The sequence below is a fragment of the Sesamum indicum genome, linkage group LG1 (genome assembly GCF_026168435.1).
Source record: "Sesamum indicum cultivar Baizhima isolate 11 linkage group LG1, ASM2616843v1, whole genome shotgun sequence".
Taxonomy (NCBI): Eukaryota; Viridiplantae; Streptophyta; class Magnoliopsida; order Lamiales; family Pedaliaceae; genus Sesamum; species Sesamum indicum.
The window spans coordinates 1879298-1897406 of record NC_142657.1 but is presented as its reverse complement, the minus strand read 5'-3'; the positions used below and the strand labels follow the sequence as shown (position 1 = coordinate 1897406).

The 18109-nt window shown below is 37.0% G+C and overlaps 2 protein-coding genes across 2 annotated transcripts; one reads left to right on the top strand and one right to left on the bottom strand.

The window, feature by feature from the left end:
- Positions 1–1134: 1134 nt before the first annotated feature.
- LOC105175730 (NADH-ubiquinone oxidoreductase 20 kDa subunit) lies at positions 1135–9191 on the bottom strand. Its single transcript, XM_011098322.3, has 2 exons — positions 8667–9191; positions 1135–1615 (listed from the first exon to the last, which is right to left on the bottom strand). The coding sequence occupies exons 1-2, from the start codon at positions 9080–9082 to the stop codon at positions 1381–1383; spliced, it is 651 nt and encodes a 216-aa protein (XP_011096624.1). The 5' UTR covers positions 9083–9191; the 3' UTR covers positions 1135–1380.
- A 2394-nt stretch (positions 9192–11585) lies between these two features.
- LOC105175595 (uncharacterized) lies at positions 11586–17431 on the top strand. Its single transcript, XM_011098121.3, has 6 exons — positions 11586–11974; positions 12401–12687; positions 12827–12919; positions 12998–13069; positions 13216–13332; positions 16009–17431. The coding sequence occupies exons 1-6, from the start codon at positions 11683–11685 to the stop codon at positions 17167–17169; spliced, it is 2022 nt and encodes a 673-aa protein (XP_011096423.1). The 5' UTR covers positions 11586–11682; the 3' UTR covers positions 17170–17431.
- Positions 17432–18109: the final 678 nt, after the last annotated feature.

Sequence of the window (18109 nt, the reverse complement as noted above, 5' to 3'; positions counted from 1 at the left end):
ATTTTAATTTAATTTTTGAAATAAAATGCTATTATGAAACTTATTATGGAGTAGCTTGTTAATTAATAGTATCAAGGCTAATGAATTTATTAAGAATTTTAAAACAGTTTACTTTTTTATTTTATATGATAATGTTTTTTTAAAAGATTTATCAAACATCTTATAATATATTTAATCACAATTTGTTTGAATAATTTTAAATCCGTCAATTGTAATAACACCTAAAAATATGTTTTATTGAATATTGATGGATGGATTTCAGTTTATCTTAAAATCCTTTCTCCAAATCACTTGTTTAAATTCAAATTTTAATATTTGATTAGGATGGTGGACTTATTAATTTAATAAAGACCATCAAAAATTGGAAAATAAAAGGAGAAATAAGATTGAAAATGTAGTCCTTTTGGAGGTAGAATTGATTTTGGTTTTATGTTATATTCCTCATACTTTATGTTGGTTTTAGGTATGTGGAGTAGTGCATAAATTGAAAAATAAAGACAAGGAAGGGGGGGTATAAGCACGTTTTTCTTCTTAATATGGATGGCTGTAGTCTACGCTTAATGCTTACACCTCAAGAAAATAATACTTGATTCTTGAGAATTGGTATTTTGACAGTATATTCATACCCTACATAGACACACACCAACAGAATTAAATTGTGTGGGCAATTTATAATAAGAACAGCAAGTGGAAATGGCAATCGCATCCACGCCCTTCCTTTATTATATAAGTGACTTTTGGGTGCTTTCTCCCATAGTTTCTTTTCATATCTACAATTTTAGAAATCATGCGAGGAAAAGGTACAAGTTTGTTGATGATATTTATGGTTGTAGATGTGAGAATATTTGAGCAGAGTTTTTAGTTGCTAGTGTACATCATAAGTTCCAATGTCCCCTCAATAACCTGCCACTGCTCACCTAATATCTACATCATTTAATTTGTATATACTCAAAATATTATATTTGATACAAAACATGTCTTAAACATTATATTAATGCACAATTGTGTTATGATGATAGCCACTAATATGAGCAATTTAATTGGTTTAATGACAAATCCGACTTTGTTGACCCAACAAGAAAAAACCACAGATTTTACCTTCTTTATATCAATGCCTACTCCTCAATAAACCACTTTTATGCCAAACACACACACACCATTCTTACCAACTGAAAATACAAGCAAATTCCATGACCATCCCGGATTTACAGATAAAGATTCAGGCAGTTTAAAATCTAGCAAAGGGAAAACAAACCAGTGACAGCACCAATATATCCCTCCCTCCCTTCTCCAAAGCATTTATTTAGGAAAAAGCCACGTCCAGTTTGATTTACTTCTCTCCCAAGCAGGCAGACAAAACTGCACAACCAAGCAGCGGTTTCATTTGGTCCACCAATGAAGGAAATCTTTACGTCTATTGATCTTTTTCTGCAGTTGCAGTAGACCATACAGAAGGGCCTCAGCAGTGGGTGGGCAGCCAGGTACGTATATGTCAACAGGGACAATCCTGTCACAACCTCGGACGACCGAGTACGAGTAATGGTAGTAACCACCACCGTTTGCGCAGCTTCCCATGGAGATGACCCACCTTGGCTCCGGCATTTGGTCGTAGACTCTGCACATACAATTGGTACAAGTGACCAATAACCATTATATGAAACCCAGCCAATCCAACTAATTAGTTGAATTAAATCAACACGATCTTAACTACAGATCATAACTTGGAAGGGTAGCAAAACTGTGCATATTTCCTTAGCAATCACGACAAGAAAGTCTTATACCTAGGAAGTATTGCAGTTCGGACTGTCTTCTTTTCAGTTTTTAACTTTTTATTGAACTGACTGAAGCATTATGCATGGTGATGACTACTTTATTCTGAAAAACTCACTCACATAAGAAACCAAGAAACATTACTCCTAAAATCTTCAGTAGAATAAGGAACAAAGTAGCCTTGATTCTTCTCCTAGAAGAACTTTGATTTTTCAAAACAGAATACTTGGGATGCCAAGTCCTGCTGCTGCACTTAACTCTTTCCGGCAACAATAACATTTATCTGAAGCTCAGTTGTAATATATTGGACTTCAGCAAATGATACCTGACGCAATAAGCTCGCAACTCTTTTACTACAAGCACAAAAGAGAACCTACAGATTCTAGCATACAGCATAGAGACTGGACATTGGTTTTGTACCTATGGCAGCACCAGTACACTGGTGAAGACAACAAAAGATTCAAGAAAATGTCATGATTCTAGGTGAAAAGAAGTTCAGAGAATAGCTGCAATTTTGATTAAGCAAAGCGAATTGTCCATAGACTGCCAACAGGAAGACAGATTACACGAATTCTTGGTTCACGAGGAAGAACAGTTGACTTTTAACTTTTTCTTCATACTCTGAACCTACTAACAATATTTGTCGGAGAAAAATGAAAGACCATGCAAATTCCAATGGCTATGCGTGTCCATCTCCATGACCAATCATTTTCTTCAAAGTGTTACTGTAAAAAAAATTTGCACACACCAACTTCCATCAACCAAATTATTTATCAGCAGCTCCTTAATATATATAAGAAGTTTCTGTTCGTCATAGGTGTTTTATGGAGTTTGATTTAAGAGTGTAAGAATTACTAGTTATGTTTGATGAGTTAAACAGCTCCAATAGTACTTTTTGGCACTTGGTTATAATATAATAGAAATATATATTGACAGAATTGAACAACAAAATTGGACACCTGCCAACCCAATATGAACAAAAGCAGTTGATCACTTGATCGAACAGCATATATTGGAAAAATACAAGGAGAAAAGAGAGAATGGCAAATCAGAGAGGGTTGCAAGTTGTAGAAACCTTGAACTGCTAACAGAACATGGTCAAAGAAGGGGGATAGGATCAAGGATGGTACTCACAGGCCTCATGCTAATGGTTCCTCCTTAAATGTTAAAACAACATTAATTCTAGCAGACATTGAACTACTTCAGGATTAATCATGAGTTACTATTCGTCGAGCAGTCAAGGTTTCAACATCAGATTTGTTTGCATATTTAGTCATCTAAATGAAGAGAAGTCAAATCAACTGCTCATACTACTAGTTCCCACCTGGACACACTAAAACATCCTGAATTCCTAGAAAAAGGAACAGGTAGTCGTATCATGACAATTGATGATTTATTATTTTGTCAAAAACAATCAAATTTTCACCAAGAATATTGCTTTAAAGAAATTGCACGTCTACTCATCTAACTTAAAGAAATCAAACCAATTGTTCATGGTCATCATCACAGAAGGATGTCTTTGCACCAAATAGCTGCCTCGTAAATCTTGATACACAGAACTGGCCAAAATACACTAGGCCAATCACAATCACTTGTTGATCCCTTCAACTACTGTTCTCAACTCCATCATCCAACTCCCAAGCGCAAGAAGGCAATCCGTATGGTTCTTTACTTAGAATTTGAACTTCCCCATACTCTTGGATACCAATGTCAATAAGAATATATGATAAGTTGTTTTCAGATTTCAGCTGCCCCAGTCTCCTGGAAACCATTGTAGAGATAATTGAAGAAATAATGAAGTTGCTGCAGACCAAAAAGGGAACTGATTTTGCGAGACGGCTGATGAAGATAATGAACAGAGCTAAAGTTGCTGTTCTTGAGATAGCATTTCTTACAAGTGATAATGCGCTTTTTGCGACGGCAACTCTTACTAGCCGTTAGGTTGAGACTTAACTGCCATTTCTTGCTGCTATATTAGTAGAAGCAGCAGCATTATTCTGTATTGAAAAACTGCAAGTTACATAATGAAATTTCTTCCTTCTTGATTCTTGACATGGTACCAGAGCCACTTCTTGGTTCTGTTAATTTTCGTCTTCTTCAATTCCTTTTCAAATCCCTCACTTAACAAATATCAAAGAAACAAGAATGGCTCAAACAGAGAGCAAAACACACAGACAGAAAAGAGTGCTGCAGGATATTGATTTCTTGAGACTGCAAGTCTCTGAAAATCCAGCAACATGCTCGGTATCCTCTCTTCTTAACGGCAAGAATTACCTAACCTGGAGCCGTTCGATTCGCACAGCATTGACTGCCAAAATGAAGCTTGGCTTCATCAATGGAAAAACAGTCAAACCACAAGAAGACTCAGACGATTATGAACAATGGGTAAGAAATGACTCTATGGTCTATTCTTGGATTCTTAATTCCATCTCCAAAGACATTGCTGAAAGTTTTATGTATGCTAAATCTGCAAGGGAATTATGGGTAAAATTAGAAAGCCATTTTGGTGAAAGTAATGGCTCTATGATAAATAAAATTCAAAGGGAAATTGCATCCATTTCACAAGGGAATTCTTCTGTTTCTGATTATTATGCGAAACTCAAAAGGCTTTGGGAAGAGCTTAACTGTTTACAGTCAGTTCCTCAATGTGATTGCAAAGTTTCTAAAGCATCTGCATAAATAAACTTTTCTACACAACTTATGCAATTTCTAATGGGTTTACATGACAGTTTCGATCATATTAGAAACCAAATTTTGCTTACGGAACCTCTCCCTAGTGTCAATAAAGCCTATTCTATGACTTTGAGGGTTGAAAAACAAAGAGAGGTCAACTCGGAGTTCGTTACTTCCAACCAAAATATGGCTATGCAAGCTAACGAAAATAGAAGGAATAATAGTTTTATTCCAAGAACAATGCAGAAAAGGAAATGTCTAGCTGAAAACAGAATATGTTTTGTGATCATTGTGGCAAAACTGACATTTAAAAACTACCTGTTTTGAGATACATGGTTACACCGATTGGTTTAAGAGCTTGGTTGAAAAGAAGAAGGGATCAGCCAATAGTAACCAAGATTTGAATACTGGACATTTGGAAAGTCATTTAGCTGCAGCAGTTGAAGATACAACAGATACGAGGATGCTGTCAAGATTCATCAGAGATGAATTTCAGAAGTTGATGTCTGAAAATGAACACAGGCAGGTTGGCATTTCAGACGTTTTTTACCATTTCTCAGGTAAGACTCCCCAGACTAACTGTTTTAATGGTTTTAGCCAAGATTTTTGGATAATTGACAGTGAAGCCTCTGCACATATGTGCAGGGACATTAATCTTTTCAAGACTTTATATGATAATAAGAATAACACCTATGTTTGCTTAGCAGATGATATAAAGAAAGTTATTAAAAGATCTGGAAAAATCATTTTTTTTATCATATTCAGTTGGAAGAAGTTCTCCATGTACCAGAACTATAATATGATTTACTGTCTGTGAATAAATTATGCTCCTCTTGTGTATCTTTTATTTTTTCTAACTCCTCTTGTGTCTTGCAGGACCTCAAGACTAAGGATGTTCTGGCTATAGGAAAAGTTATAGGAAAGCTATATGTTTTAGCTTCAGAATCTTTCAAGAAAAGCACACTTCAGTCTGCTCACCCACAACATCAGAATTATCTTTGTTGTTATGCTAATGTTGACTTAGGATTGTGGCACAAAAGACTAGGACATGCATCACAAAATGTTCTTTTACATGTTCCTTTTTTGAAAGATAAACAAAACAAGATGAAAGATTGTGATATATGTCCTATGGCAAAGCAACAGAGGCTTCCATTCAGTCACAGCCAATCTTTTTCTGAAGCTCCTTTTGATCTTGTACATATAGATGTTTTGGGTCCTTATACCCACCAATCCCTGTGTAACTGTTCTTATATGTTGACTTTGGTCGATGATTTTAGCAAATGTACCTGGACCTATCTCATGAAACATAAAACTGATACTCTTCCCTTGATTGTCTCATTTCACAAAATGATCATTACACAGTTTGATAAAAAGATTAAAACCATTAGAACGGAAAATGGTAGTGAATTCTTAAGCAAAGAATGCCAAAATTTTTTGATTAATAAAGGCATTATTCACCACGAAACCTGTATTTACACTCCTCAACAAAATGGAGTGGTTGAGAGAAAACACAAGCATCTCTTGCAAATTGCAAGAGCTCTCATGTTTCAATCCTCCTTTAAGTATTTCTGGACAGAATCTATATTGAATGCCACATACATTGTCAACAGGTTACCAACCCCTATTCTGGACTGGTGCACCCCTTATGAAAGGTTGTATAACAAACCAGCCGACTACAAAACATGAAAATTTTTGGAAGTCTTTGCTTTGCCACAAACACTTACCCTTCAAATCCAAATTTGATTCAAGAGCATCCAAATGTGTATTTCTTGGATATGCTCATGGTAAAAAAGGTTATAAATTATTCAATATAGAAAAGAAGGTCACCTTGATCAGCAGAGATGTAGTCTTTAATGAGAATATCTTCCCATATAAGGAAGATCAATCTGATCCGGTTACAGATTTTTCTGTTTTACCTTTAAGCATTGCAGATGATGATGAAATTACACCTGCAGATGATGATGAAATACCACCCATTGAGACTGATGCAATAGAACAACAAATTCCTGTGCTTAGGAGGTCTTCAAGGACATGAAAGAAACCTTCTTGGATGGAGGATTTTGAATGCAATTTTTCCAACCATACTTTTGTGCCTGTTTTTACTAACATATCTGACTCACATACAACTTTTCTCTCTTCCATTTGTGCTTTACAGGAACCTTACACATATGAGCAAGCTACTAAAAGAACTGAATGGGTACAAGCAATGCAAGAAGAACTTCAAGCTTTAGAGCAAAATGAGACATGGACAGTCACTTCACTGCCACCTAATAAGAAAACCATAGACTGTAGGTGGGTTTATAAACTTAAACATAAACCAGATGGCACAATAAATAGATATAAGGCAAGGTTAGTTGCAAAAGGTTACACACAAGTAGAAGGCATAGACTACTTTGAGAGTTTTTCACCCGTAGCCAAAGTTGTCACAGTTACAACTATCATTGTTGTTGTTGCTTGCTTAAATTGGGAACTACATCAACTAGACATTAACAATGCCTTCCTACATGGACATTTAGATGAAGAGATTTACATGACACCACCAGAAGGATATCAAGTACCTCCAGGGCAGGTTTGTAAACTCAAGAAATCCATCTATGGATTAAAACAAGCATCGTGCCAATGGAATTGTGAGTTTACTTCAAAATTGGAGAACTTCGATTTTAAGCAATCTAGACACGACTATTGTCTCTTCACTAAGGTTTGCTCTAATGACTTGATTGCATTATTGGCGTATGTTGATGACATATTGCTTGCAGGTACCTCCATTACACAGATTTCATCAGTTAAAGAATACTTACATCAACTGTTTACTATTAAAGACTTGGGGCCAGCCAAGTTCTTCTTAGGACTGGAAATTGCCCGAGCTTCTGAAGGCATTATGATCACACATAGCATATACATACAAGATATAATTTCAGACATGAATCTGAACAATGCAAGAACTACTTCTACACCACTACGTGCAGGTAGCAAACTGACAGAATCAGCTGATCATGTGCTACCTCATCCCTCTACTTACAGACGTCTGGAGGGAAGGTTACTTTATCTAGGCTTCACCAGGCCAGACCTGTCTTATGCTACGCAACAACTTAGCCAATTTCTGCAAATCCTTGCAAGGCATATTGGGATGCAGCCATTCATGTGGTCAAGTATTTAAAAGGGACTTCCAAAAAGGGTCTTTTCTTCTCTTCCAATGCGCAAACTACTCTAACAAGTTATTGTGATGCAGATTGGGCATCATGTTTAGAAAGCAGAAAATCATTGACAAGATATTGTGTTTTCCTTGGATCATCCTTGATCTCATGGAAAACGAAGCAGCAAAATACTGTGTCACGATCTACAGCAGGGCAATGGGTTCAGCAGCATGTGAACTTGTTTGGATTTCATATATTCTTAAGGATTTTAGTATCATTATCCCTACTCCAGTTCCGTTTTATTGTGACAACAAAGCTGCATTATACATTGTTAGTAACCGTTTCACGAACGAACCAAGCATTTAGAGATAGATTGTCATTCTCATTCGTGATCACTATAAGTCCGGATTTTTGGTTCCTACTCATGTATCTTCCAAGGATCAGTTGGCCGATGTTCTTACTAAGGCTCTCACAGGACCAGTTTTTCACTCATTTCTTGTCAAGCTTGGTATGGTGGATTTCATTCCCCTTCCAGCTTGAGGAGGGTTGGAAGAAATAATGAAGTTGTTGCAGACCAAAAAGGGAACTGATTTTGCGAGATGGCTGATGAAGATAATGAACAGAGCTAAAGTTGTTGTTCTTGAGATAGCACTTCTTATAAGTGATAATGCGCTTTCTGCGACGGCAACTCTTACTAGCCGTTAAAGTTGGCTGAGGCTTAACTGCCATTTCTTGCTGCTATATTAGTAGAAGCAGCAGCATATTCTGTATTGAAAAACTGCAAGTTACATAATGAAATTTCTTCCTTCTTGATTCTTGACAATAATTGATAATTCGTTTGTTCCACATCCTTGGTCACTTACACATTTTAAGCTAATTATATCAACAAACGTGCAAAGAGAACAAGCTGAAGCCCCAAAAACCCACCTGAATCCGCAATCACCAAACACAATGGAGCAAAAAGCAACAGCAAATTCAGCATCCCACACCCCAGGTCAACTAATTAGGGACCTTAAGTCTCTATATACGAACAAACTTACAGAATTAAATAGGGTATAGGGGAGATTCACACAAAAACAGAAAGCTTACTTGCGGAGTGCAGGTGCCATCTTATTGGTGAGAGTTCCAGCAACAATCATGCAATCCGACTGCCTTGGGCTGGGCCTGAAAATGATTCCGAATCGATCCAAATCGTAGCGGGCAGCCCCCGTGTGCATCATCTCCACGGCGCAGCAGGCCAGACCAAAGGTCATGGGCCAGATGGAGCCGCGGCGAGCCCAGTTCATGAGATCATCGACCTTCGAGATCACGTACTCCGCCGCCTTGGATATGCCAGCTGGGGAGGAGGTGGATGGTGGAGGGGCGGAGGCGTAGGGGGTAGGGGCGGAGGAGGATGAGCCGGCAAGGGAAGGGATGGTGGTGTGAATTGAGGCGAGGGAGGAGCGGTAATGGTGTGGCGCCGTTTGAGGGAGTATCCGGGCGGCGTTTCTGGCTAGCTGAGCCATTTTCTCTTTTTCTCTTCTGTCCAGGACTTAGGGAGAAAGGGGGCTGGCTTTGAGCAGGGCGGATTGTGGAGACTGGAGAGTCGCGTTGTCGTTGAGGGTGAGAGCTCTTATTATATTCTTAGGTTTAATTTAACTTAGAATGCTTACTTATAAATAGCTAAAAATATTTATATTTTCAATAACTATTATAAACTTATATCATAATAACCTTAATTTTGAGATAACATAATAAATCTCACCAAAAATTTAATAATGAAAAAATAATTACAAAATTTTTGGGTACAAAATAAAAATTGAAGAAAACATTAGTTTACCTCTCAAATATTATAAAAAAGAATAAAGTAAATTACATTTTAAAATTCGAACTACGCTGGTGTTTGAATTTTCATTTAAATATTTTTTTATGTTAATTTACTATCTTAATTTTGTAAATTTTACACTTTGTTATATATGATTGTTTTTTAATCGATTTTTCTATCAAAAGAAAAATCATTATATGCACTACACATGTGATATTTAATGCAGTGTATGAGTAAAATATCATATGTGCAGTGAATGTGATGTTTTTCTTAGCAAAAAATTGATTGAAAAATGATCATATATGCCAAAATGCAAATTCTGATAAAGTTGAAATTATGAATGATAAAATATAAAAATAAACATAATTTGGAGAGAAAAATATATATATATATATACATATTTTTTAAAATGCCCGAAAGTAAATGGACTAAATATTATTCTTTTATCATAAAAGAATAATTTGCTCATTTATAATATTATCAGGAAGATAAATTACATTATACCCTATTTGGCTTTTGAGTTCATACAACATACATATGTTGGTTCACTTTTAGTGAAACAAATCAAACGATCATATTGATACATACTTAAAATATTTTGAAATTTATAATAATACGAACTACCAGTCTCCTATATATATATATATATATAATGATCGGATTAAGAGGATATTTGGTTAAGTTCATTAAAAAAAAAAATTATAGGTTCATACATAGTATAAAATATTTTTAAAATTTTATTTAAAAATAAATAAATGAAGTACATGCATGGCATGTATTATTGTTGAGCCACCAGCACTAAATTGCAGGCTGCAGTTTGACCAAATTTTTTTTTGTCGGTTTTGGTGTGTTTCTTTTTTTTTTTTTTTTATTCAATCCACCGCGGTCGCTGACCGCGGTGGAATATTATATATATATATATTTTTAAAATTTCTGCAATCCACCGCGATCAGCGACCGTGGTGGATTATTATATATATATTTTTTTAAAATTTTTGTGTCACCGCGGTTCATCACTGCGGTGACACTGAAAATATTTTTTTTAATTGCAAATGTTGGCACTGCAGTGCCGCTCAATTTTCTAACAATTCTAAAAGCACACCAAATCTCTAAATTTTTTTTTCTGCATTATTTAAATAAATTTGCCCAGTATATGCGCACATAATTTTATTTTATTAAACATCATAATTAATTTATTCCTGTATATTAAAGTTTATTATTGCCTTACAACCTCACGTGCAAAAGCTATTGATAACTTTTTTAATGCACTAATTATCAATAAATAAAAAATTAAAACTTTGTACAATATATATTATAGTAGCGATGATTATATTTACATAAACAATAAATACTAATATGTTATTTTTAATTTAATTACCAATAAAATAAACAAAAGTGAGTAAATTTAATTTGGGAGTGCAGTAATTGCATGGAATTAATTTTATTAAGGACGTGATTGAATAATTAATTTAATATGAATTGGGAAGCTAAATAGGATCTATCAATGGAAGGGCATTTTTGGTATTTAAAAAAATTGATGTAAGTGGTATGAGAACTACCCTTTTGTATCTACTAGCAGCCATTGCACGACCTTCCTGCGTGCATATAATAAATAATATTGTACGATTTAAAATATATTATGAATATAAAAAATATATATAAACCAATACATCATATTTTTAAAAAGAGAAAAAAAAGAAAGAAATAAAGCAACAAAGAAAAAACAAAAATATCAACTTAGGGGTATTATTGGTATAATAATAAAATTGGTGTTACGGTGTCATAAGTGTCATTTGTGAGAGAAAAAAGCCTTTCTTTTTATATAGTACAGATAAGACCGCTTTGCTTTATAATATTATAGATAAATTTTAGAGTTTATAAGATATTTTTGTAAAAGAAAAATCAAATATTTAATAAATCTTGTAAATTATGAAATATCTTAAAAAAATTATAATTTCACCAAAACAGATCGGGACCTCTGTATTACCAATTTGTGAATCTGATAGGGTTTAAACTTTGATGCAATGCAACTGCAGGATTCTAGTGGGGTTAATTGGAATAAGATTAAAATTTAGGGACCAAATTGTAAATCATACAAATAAAACTTATGGGCTGATATTTTCGACTTATATCCGTTAGACCCCGCGGGACAAAAATCTAGAGTGGGTCATCCCCCGAGTAGCCGACTATAAAAGCCCTCATCCGTGGTGTCTCACTATCTATTTCTGTGTCTCAATCTAGGGTTTTTACAACCCTCCTCTCAATCTCTTTATCTGCACAGACATCCAACAGATTTACAGTAATGGCAGAAGAGGTGCTATACTCATCCGTAGGCGGCGAATCGAACAAGCGTAAGTATGAGGATTCTCCGTCGCCTGTGGGCCGTAGAGCAACCGGGTTCTCGTCGCCGCCGGACTCGGCTGCGCCTCCGCCTACCTACAACAGCGTGCCTCCTCCGATGAACGAGATCGAGCTGGCGAAGCAGAAGGCACAAGAGATCGCGGCTAGGCTTTTGAACAACGCTGATCCGTCTAAAAGAGCGCGAGTTGAGAGCGGAGGCGGCGGTACTGGGGGATTTGATTCAAGTGATTATGGTAGGGTTTATTATCTATGATTTTTCGAAATTTTCAGTGCACCACGTGTTCTTACCACTTGGACGTGTTGGTCTGGCGTTTGATGCGTTGTTAACTTTAGACTTTCCTCAGTGTACCTCTGTCTGTGTTCGGTACATGCATGTATGTTTGTGCGTGTATTGTCGTTTACATTTACACTCAAATCAGCAGGTGGGTAGGAGTATTCAGGTATTTACAAATTTTTGTATCCCCGTTATAAACTTTTGCGGTATGCCCATGCATCTTTGTGTTTTCTATAAAATAAATCAACGCCTTCTCAAATTTTACAAGATTGTTATGTGAAGTCTTTCATGGCTCAAATATATTCATTTATTAGGCAGTTGTCATTTAATTGAGCTAAGTAGACTGGAACTTGCCAAACTCATTGTAAAGGATGCTTTGTTGCAGGTAGCCAGAAGCCTTTGGGTTTGGGACTGAGTGGTCCACCACAAGTTCCATCCTCTGGTTATCCAGGTCCAAGCAAGAAAATTGAGATACCAAATGCCAGGGTGGGCGTGATTATAGGCAAAGGTGGAGAGACTATCAAATACCTACAGCTTCAGTCGGGGGCTAAGATTCAAGTCACTAGAGACATGGATGCGGACCCAAATTCTGCTACTAGAGGGGTTGAACTTATGGGTACTCCGGATCAAATAGCCAAGGCTGAGCAGCTTATCAATGATGTTCTGTCTGAGGTACTGCATTTAATTAATTTGCTCCATCTCATCCAACCGGATGGTGAAAATTTGTTGAGAACCATGCATTGGGGATACATCTTAATTTCAATTTAATCTCTTCCTCTGTGTGGTAATGGTGTGCTATCATTTGAGACAGGCTGAAGCAGGTGGTTCTGGCATAGTTTCTCGGCGGTTAACTGGGCAACCATCTGGATCTGAGCAGTTTGTTATGAAGATCCCCAACAATAAGGTAATCATTGTATTGTGTTTATTTGCTATCTCATTTTATCTGTCTATTGGCTCTCATTTAATTGATGGCAATTTTCAGGTGGGTCTTGTTATTGGTAAAGGAGGTGAAACCATTAAAAATATGCAAGCAAGGACGGGGGCTCGTATTCAGGTTGGCTTGCCTATTCCCACCTATTGTCTGAAGATTTCTAAAGACCTCTGGGTCCTATTTTTCCTTAGAATTTGACGCTTTATTCTGCTGTATAATTGAGAATGCTGCATTGTCATGATAGAAGCATTTTCCCCATAATATTGCAGGTTATACCTCTGCACTTGCCACCTGGTGATATGTCGAAAGAGAGGACTGTACAAATTGATGGGACTAGTGAACAAATTGAGGCTGCCAAACAGTTGGTTGAAGAAGTCATCAGTGAGGTTTGTTCAATGGTTGCACACTCCTGCGCATTTCTTCTTGCATGTTCTGATTCATTATGTGATTGTGTGGAAGAAAATCAGCATGTCTTGGAACCGTTGGGTTTGCTCCAATATGCTGGACTGATGTTAGGTTTTATTTTGCACACATGAAAGCATGAAACAGAATGGCTATATTTCTAATATTCTGAACGTTGCTGGATGTTACTTGAAATTTTATTTTAAAAAGTTACAAGATCTAGTTCATTCTTCAGTATGGTGGATTTGTCTATTCTTAAATTATGATATACTTTAATGTTTTGTTTTCCTAAGTTGGTTCAGTCTTTGTACCCTACCATCCTGTCTTTCTTTTTCTGATTACTTGATTCTCCTTGTTAGTTTATCTTATGCAATATCTTGTCCTTGTTGAATGTTCTGCATGCTCATGTCCATTTGGTTGCCATCCGCTGTCTGGGTAATGATTCTCCACTTCGTTACAAGGATTTCCCTAGAAATTGTTAAGGTTCTCAATCCCAGGTTGTTTTCAAATAACTGATTGTTTCCAGAATGGGAAATTCATAGATTCCTTTTTGATGTTCAATGATGTCTGATAAATCACAGCAACCTGGTTCCATATTCAGGATTTTCTCCATCCATTTAGAATGGTATTTCATTATATACTCTGGAAGAAACCCAATTTTGAGTACATTAGCAGTTGCAATTGATCCTTTTCTTACAGTTCCTTCCTGTTTGAGGTACTGTTTTGCTATTTTCTTTGGCAATTTTTATCAACTTTTGGTCATCTTCATTGTTCTACTTTCACTTGACTCTTGCCAGAGTTGGGACATAATCAGCACTTCTTTTATCTCTCATACAAAATGCATCAAGTGGATTATTCTTGTTATTTTGTTCCTTCTCTATCATGTTATTGGTGATTTTCCCAGTAAATGTTGTTCAAACTGCAATTTTGTCTCTCTGCCTACCCTATGTTTCCATGAATATAGAGGCGTGCAGATCTTTAGCCAGTATTGTCAAATTGATCCCTGGATGGAGGAATCCAGCCTTTGCTGCTCTAATATCCGTGGGAGAGAGAACTCTTTGATATCTGGTTTGAACATAATTACTTTCTAGTTGCAGCATATGGGTCCTGGTTATCACTGTTATTCTACACTATATCAAGCTGCATAGCTTGAGTATGATATCTCTTAAAATATTTTCTTTCAAAGATTTTGGTTTCTTCCCAACAAATTTCGTCAATAGCTGGATTTTATACATATCAGCTTGGCCTTTTTAGATATCAATTCATTGGAATTTTGGATATTTGGTTTTGAATGAAGCAGGTTTTGCCCCTGTTCGATTGAGGTAACTAAGCATATTCTTTTTTCTTAGAGCATCAGGGATACATCCTAAATGAATTATTCATTTTTTTAGTTGTATGCATGAGTGATTTATCCTCATTGTTTAAGGCACCCTGTACAGGTTATGCTAATTCATATTAATGTTCATAATGGGGAATGTAACTGGGTTTAGAGTGTAGAGGGTGGGTGGAGACACCATCATTTCTCATTTAACTTGGTCTTATCTTAGAAATGTTGTATATATGGTTATAACCTTGTATAGTGTATACTGCATTAGTTGCCCGCCCTTGTCGTGCATTTCTGTCAACTGCTAGTAGAGATTCTCAACATGTATGGTTTCTGTTCTGCTTGAATTGTATGTAGATGGCCAATTATTACCATTCTTTGGAATTTCTTTTCTATATTTTCACTTAGGGCTTATGATATTTTTCATTAGAGATTTAATAATTCATGTTATATCCTCGACGCTAAGCATTCTTTTACTTAGATAACTATTACTTTTAAGTTTTATTTCCAAATAGTGCCAGCTTAACAACCTTCAATTTATTTTAAATTTTCAGATGTTGAGAAAATTCTCTCTTGATTAATTTTTCTGTTCCTGTTGGATCCTTTGGCTCAAAGCATTTGATTTAGGTGTTGCATTCTGGGTTTGATTGATAATCTTACTCCATGGAGAAATATAATTAGCAGATGGGGCCTCTATCTTTTTTTTGATGTGGGGAAGAGGGAGACAACAATGATTTTGTTACATCAAATTTTTTTGTGCTCTTTTTTGTCAGGATGAATTTGAATGTTATGTTGCGTTGAATTTGGTCCTTTTGGGATATATGTTATTAGCTAGAGTCCTGAACTCCAGAAGTCCCTGTTCTTCTGAACTTTTATTCAATATTTTGCTTGCAATTTTTGATGCCACAGCTAGTTTCTGATGGTTTGAGTGGACAGAGAATTATATTGTTGGGATTTAGTGCCTTAACATATGCGGCCTTTCCTTCTGTGGGCCTTTAGTCATTGTTCTTTTTTTTAGTTGTTGTTTAGTCTTTGCAATTCTTTGGTACCCATTCACTTCGAATAGGGAGAGGATGGGCTTCTGCAGGAGTAATCCAATAATACGACCCAACCTGAACGGTATGTAGGCGTCTAATCTCTGTATTGATGCAACTGTGCTTAGCATATGATAATTTATATGTAGAAGTGATATCTTGCATCTTTCTTTTTACAGCTTACGTGGCTCTGACTTGTGTCTCTAATATGTTTAGTTCATGTATCAAAATGGATGTATATCTTTGTTGAAATGCCCACGATCAGTTTGTCCTTGGTTCATTTGTGATAACAAATTGTGCAGAATCGTATGAGAAACCCATCAATGTCTGGTGGATATCCTCAGCAAGGCTATCAAGCTCGACCACCAACTAACTGGGGGCAGCCTGGACCACCTATGCAGCAACCTGGTTACGGCTATGCCCAGGCTGGTGCGTACCCTGGTCCTTCACCCCAATACAACATGAACCAGCCCTCTTACTCTGGTTATCCTCCTCAACCCACCTCTGGTGGGTATGCCACTGGCTGGGACCAATCAAGTGCTCCACAAAATCAGCAAACTGCTCAGGGAGGTGGCTATGATTACTACAACCAGCAGCAGCCTCCTCAGCAACAGCAAGCACATGGAGGCCCTGGGGCTCCTACTGATGGTTCTGGGTATGGTTATAGTCAGGCACCAGCCTACAGTCAAGGCCAAGCTTATGGTCAAGATGGCTATGGTGGTTATCATGCAGGTGCAGCTCAATCTGGTTATGGCCAGACGCAGCCAAACCCAGCATCAGGATATGACCAGCAGCAGCAAGGATATAATTCAACCTATGGTAATGTCTCTAACCCAACACCTGATGGTCACACCACTTCGTATGGAACACAGGGTGAAGCCAATCAAGCACCTGCACCTGGACAGTCATACAATGCTGGAGGTCAACCCGTCCCTAATCCCAATTATCCACCTCAAGCTTCTAGTCAGACGGGTTATGGAGTACCCCCATCTTCACAGGGTGGTTACGGAACCCAAACACCTGCTGGTTATGGTAGTTATGGTCCACCGCAGGCTCAAAAACCACCAACTACTCAGCCAGTGTATGCACAACCGCAGCAGTCACCCAGCGCTCAAGGTGGTGGCTACACTCAGGCTGGGTATCCTCATTCCCAGGCTCCACCTGCGCAAACCGGTTATTCTCAGACAGATTCAGGTTCACAAAGACCTCCATCATCAGGTTATCCAACATCTCAGCCAGGGTATGCAGCCCCACCTTATGGAGCCCCACCAGCAACTCAACCTAGCTATGGGCAACAGCAGCCTCCTGCATACAACAGCTCTTATGCTGTTGGATATTCCCAACCTCCAGCGTACTCATCTGATGGTTCTGCCAGTGGTAATCCACGTGGCACTTATGATACAACTCCACCACCTCAATCTGCACAGCCCAGTGGAGCTGCCAAAGCATCGCCTCCCAGTTGATGAGCAGAGTTCTTTTGTGGTATTGCTGCTGTATCCGTACAATTATTAGTGTCTGTCTTTAGGCCGATTATTTAGGTTTCTCGTGTTGGGATCTGGAACTTGACATGTCTTGATTACTTTTGATTTCTGGATCTATTTTGATCTTGCTCTTTGTTCTACTTTCTGCTTTGTTATCCTTGTAGGATAGTGTAATGAACTCCTCCAGCATATTGCAGTTGTCAGGTACTGTCGAAGCAATTAGATGGAATTTAGTGTTGAGGTACACCGGAACTTGCATGGTGAAATTTCAGAGTGGGTGATTCAATAATGGTCAATCAGATTAGTAGTAATTCTTTTGGCAAAGACATGATGGGCTTTCAGTATGTGCGAATTCCAGTTATTAATGGTTGATATACAATCAGTGGTCTTGGTAGGTGATGGTTTTGGCAGTGCTGCTCTAATTTCTTGGTAGAGTAATCTGTGTCTTGATCATATGGTCATTTCATATCATATTTTGAAATCGTACCGTGGTTGAAGAAATTTCCATGATTTTGTACGTGTATTCTTGTGTTGGCATGAATCTCATATCGCATCTATCTATATTTTCATGTGCTCCCTTTATCTTTTTTAAGGATTTCACGTTAATAGTACCTTTTGTATGCACTCATTGCTCCAAAAGAGGGGAAAAAAATCACGGGTGATGCATGAATTTTTTTTGTTAAGTGGGATTAGCGGCGGATTGCAGTCTTTTGGGAAATTTTTATATGCAGTAATTATGAGACCATAAATATTGATAAGTAGTTGTATAATCAATGATATTCTCCTTATAGTAATTCAATTAATGTAAAATGAAGCTACGGATCCAAAGTGATTTCTTCCTTGGTATCTAATCTCATTTGAGAAAATAAAATAGATTATTGATTGAGATTATATTTTTATTATTTTTTATTTTTATGGTTGA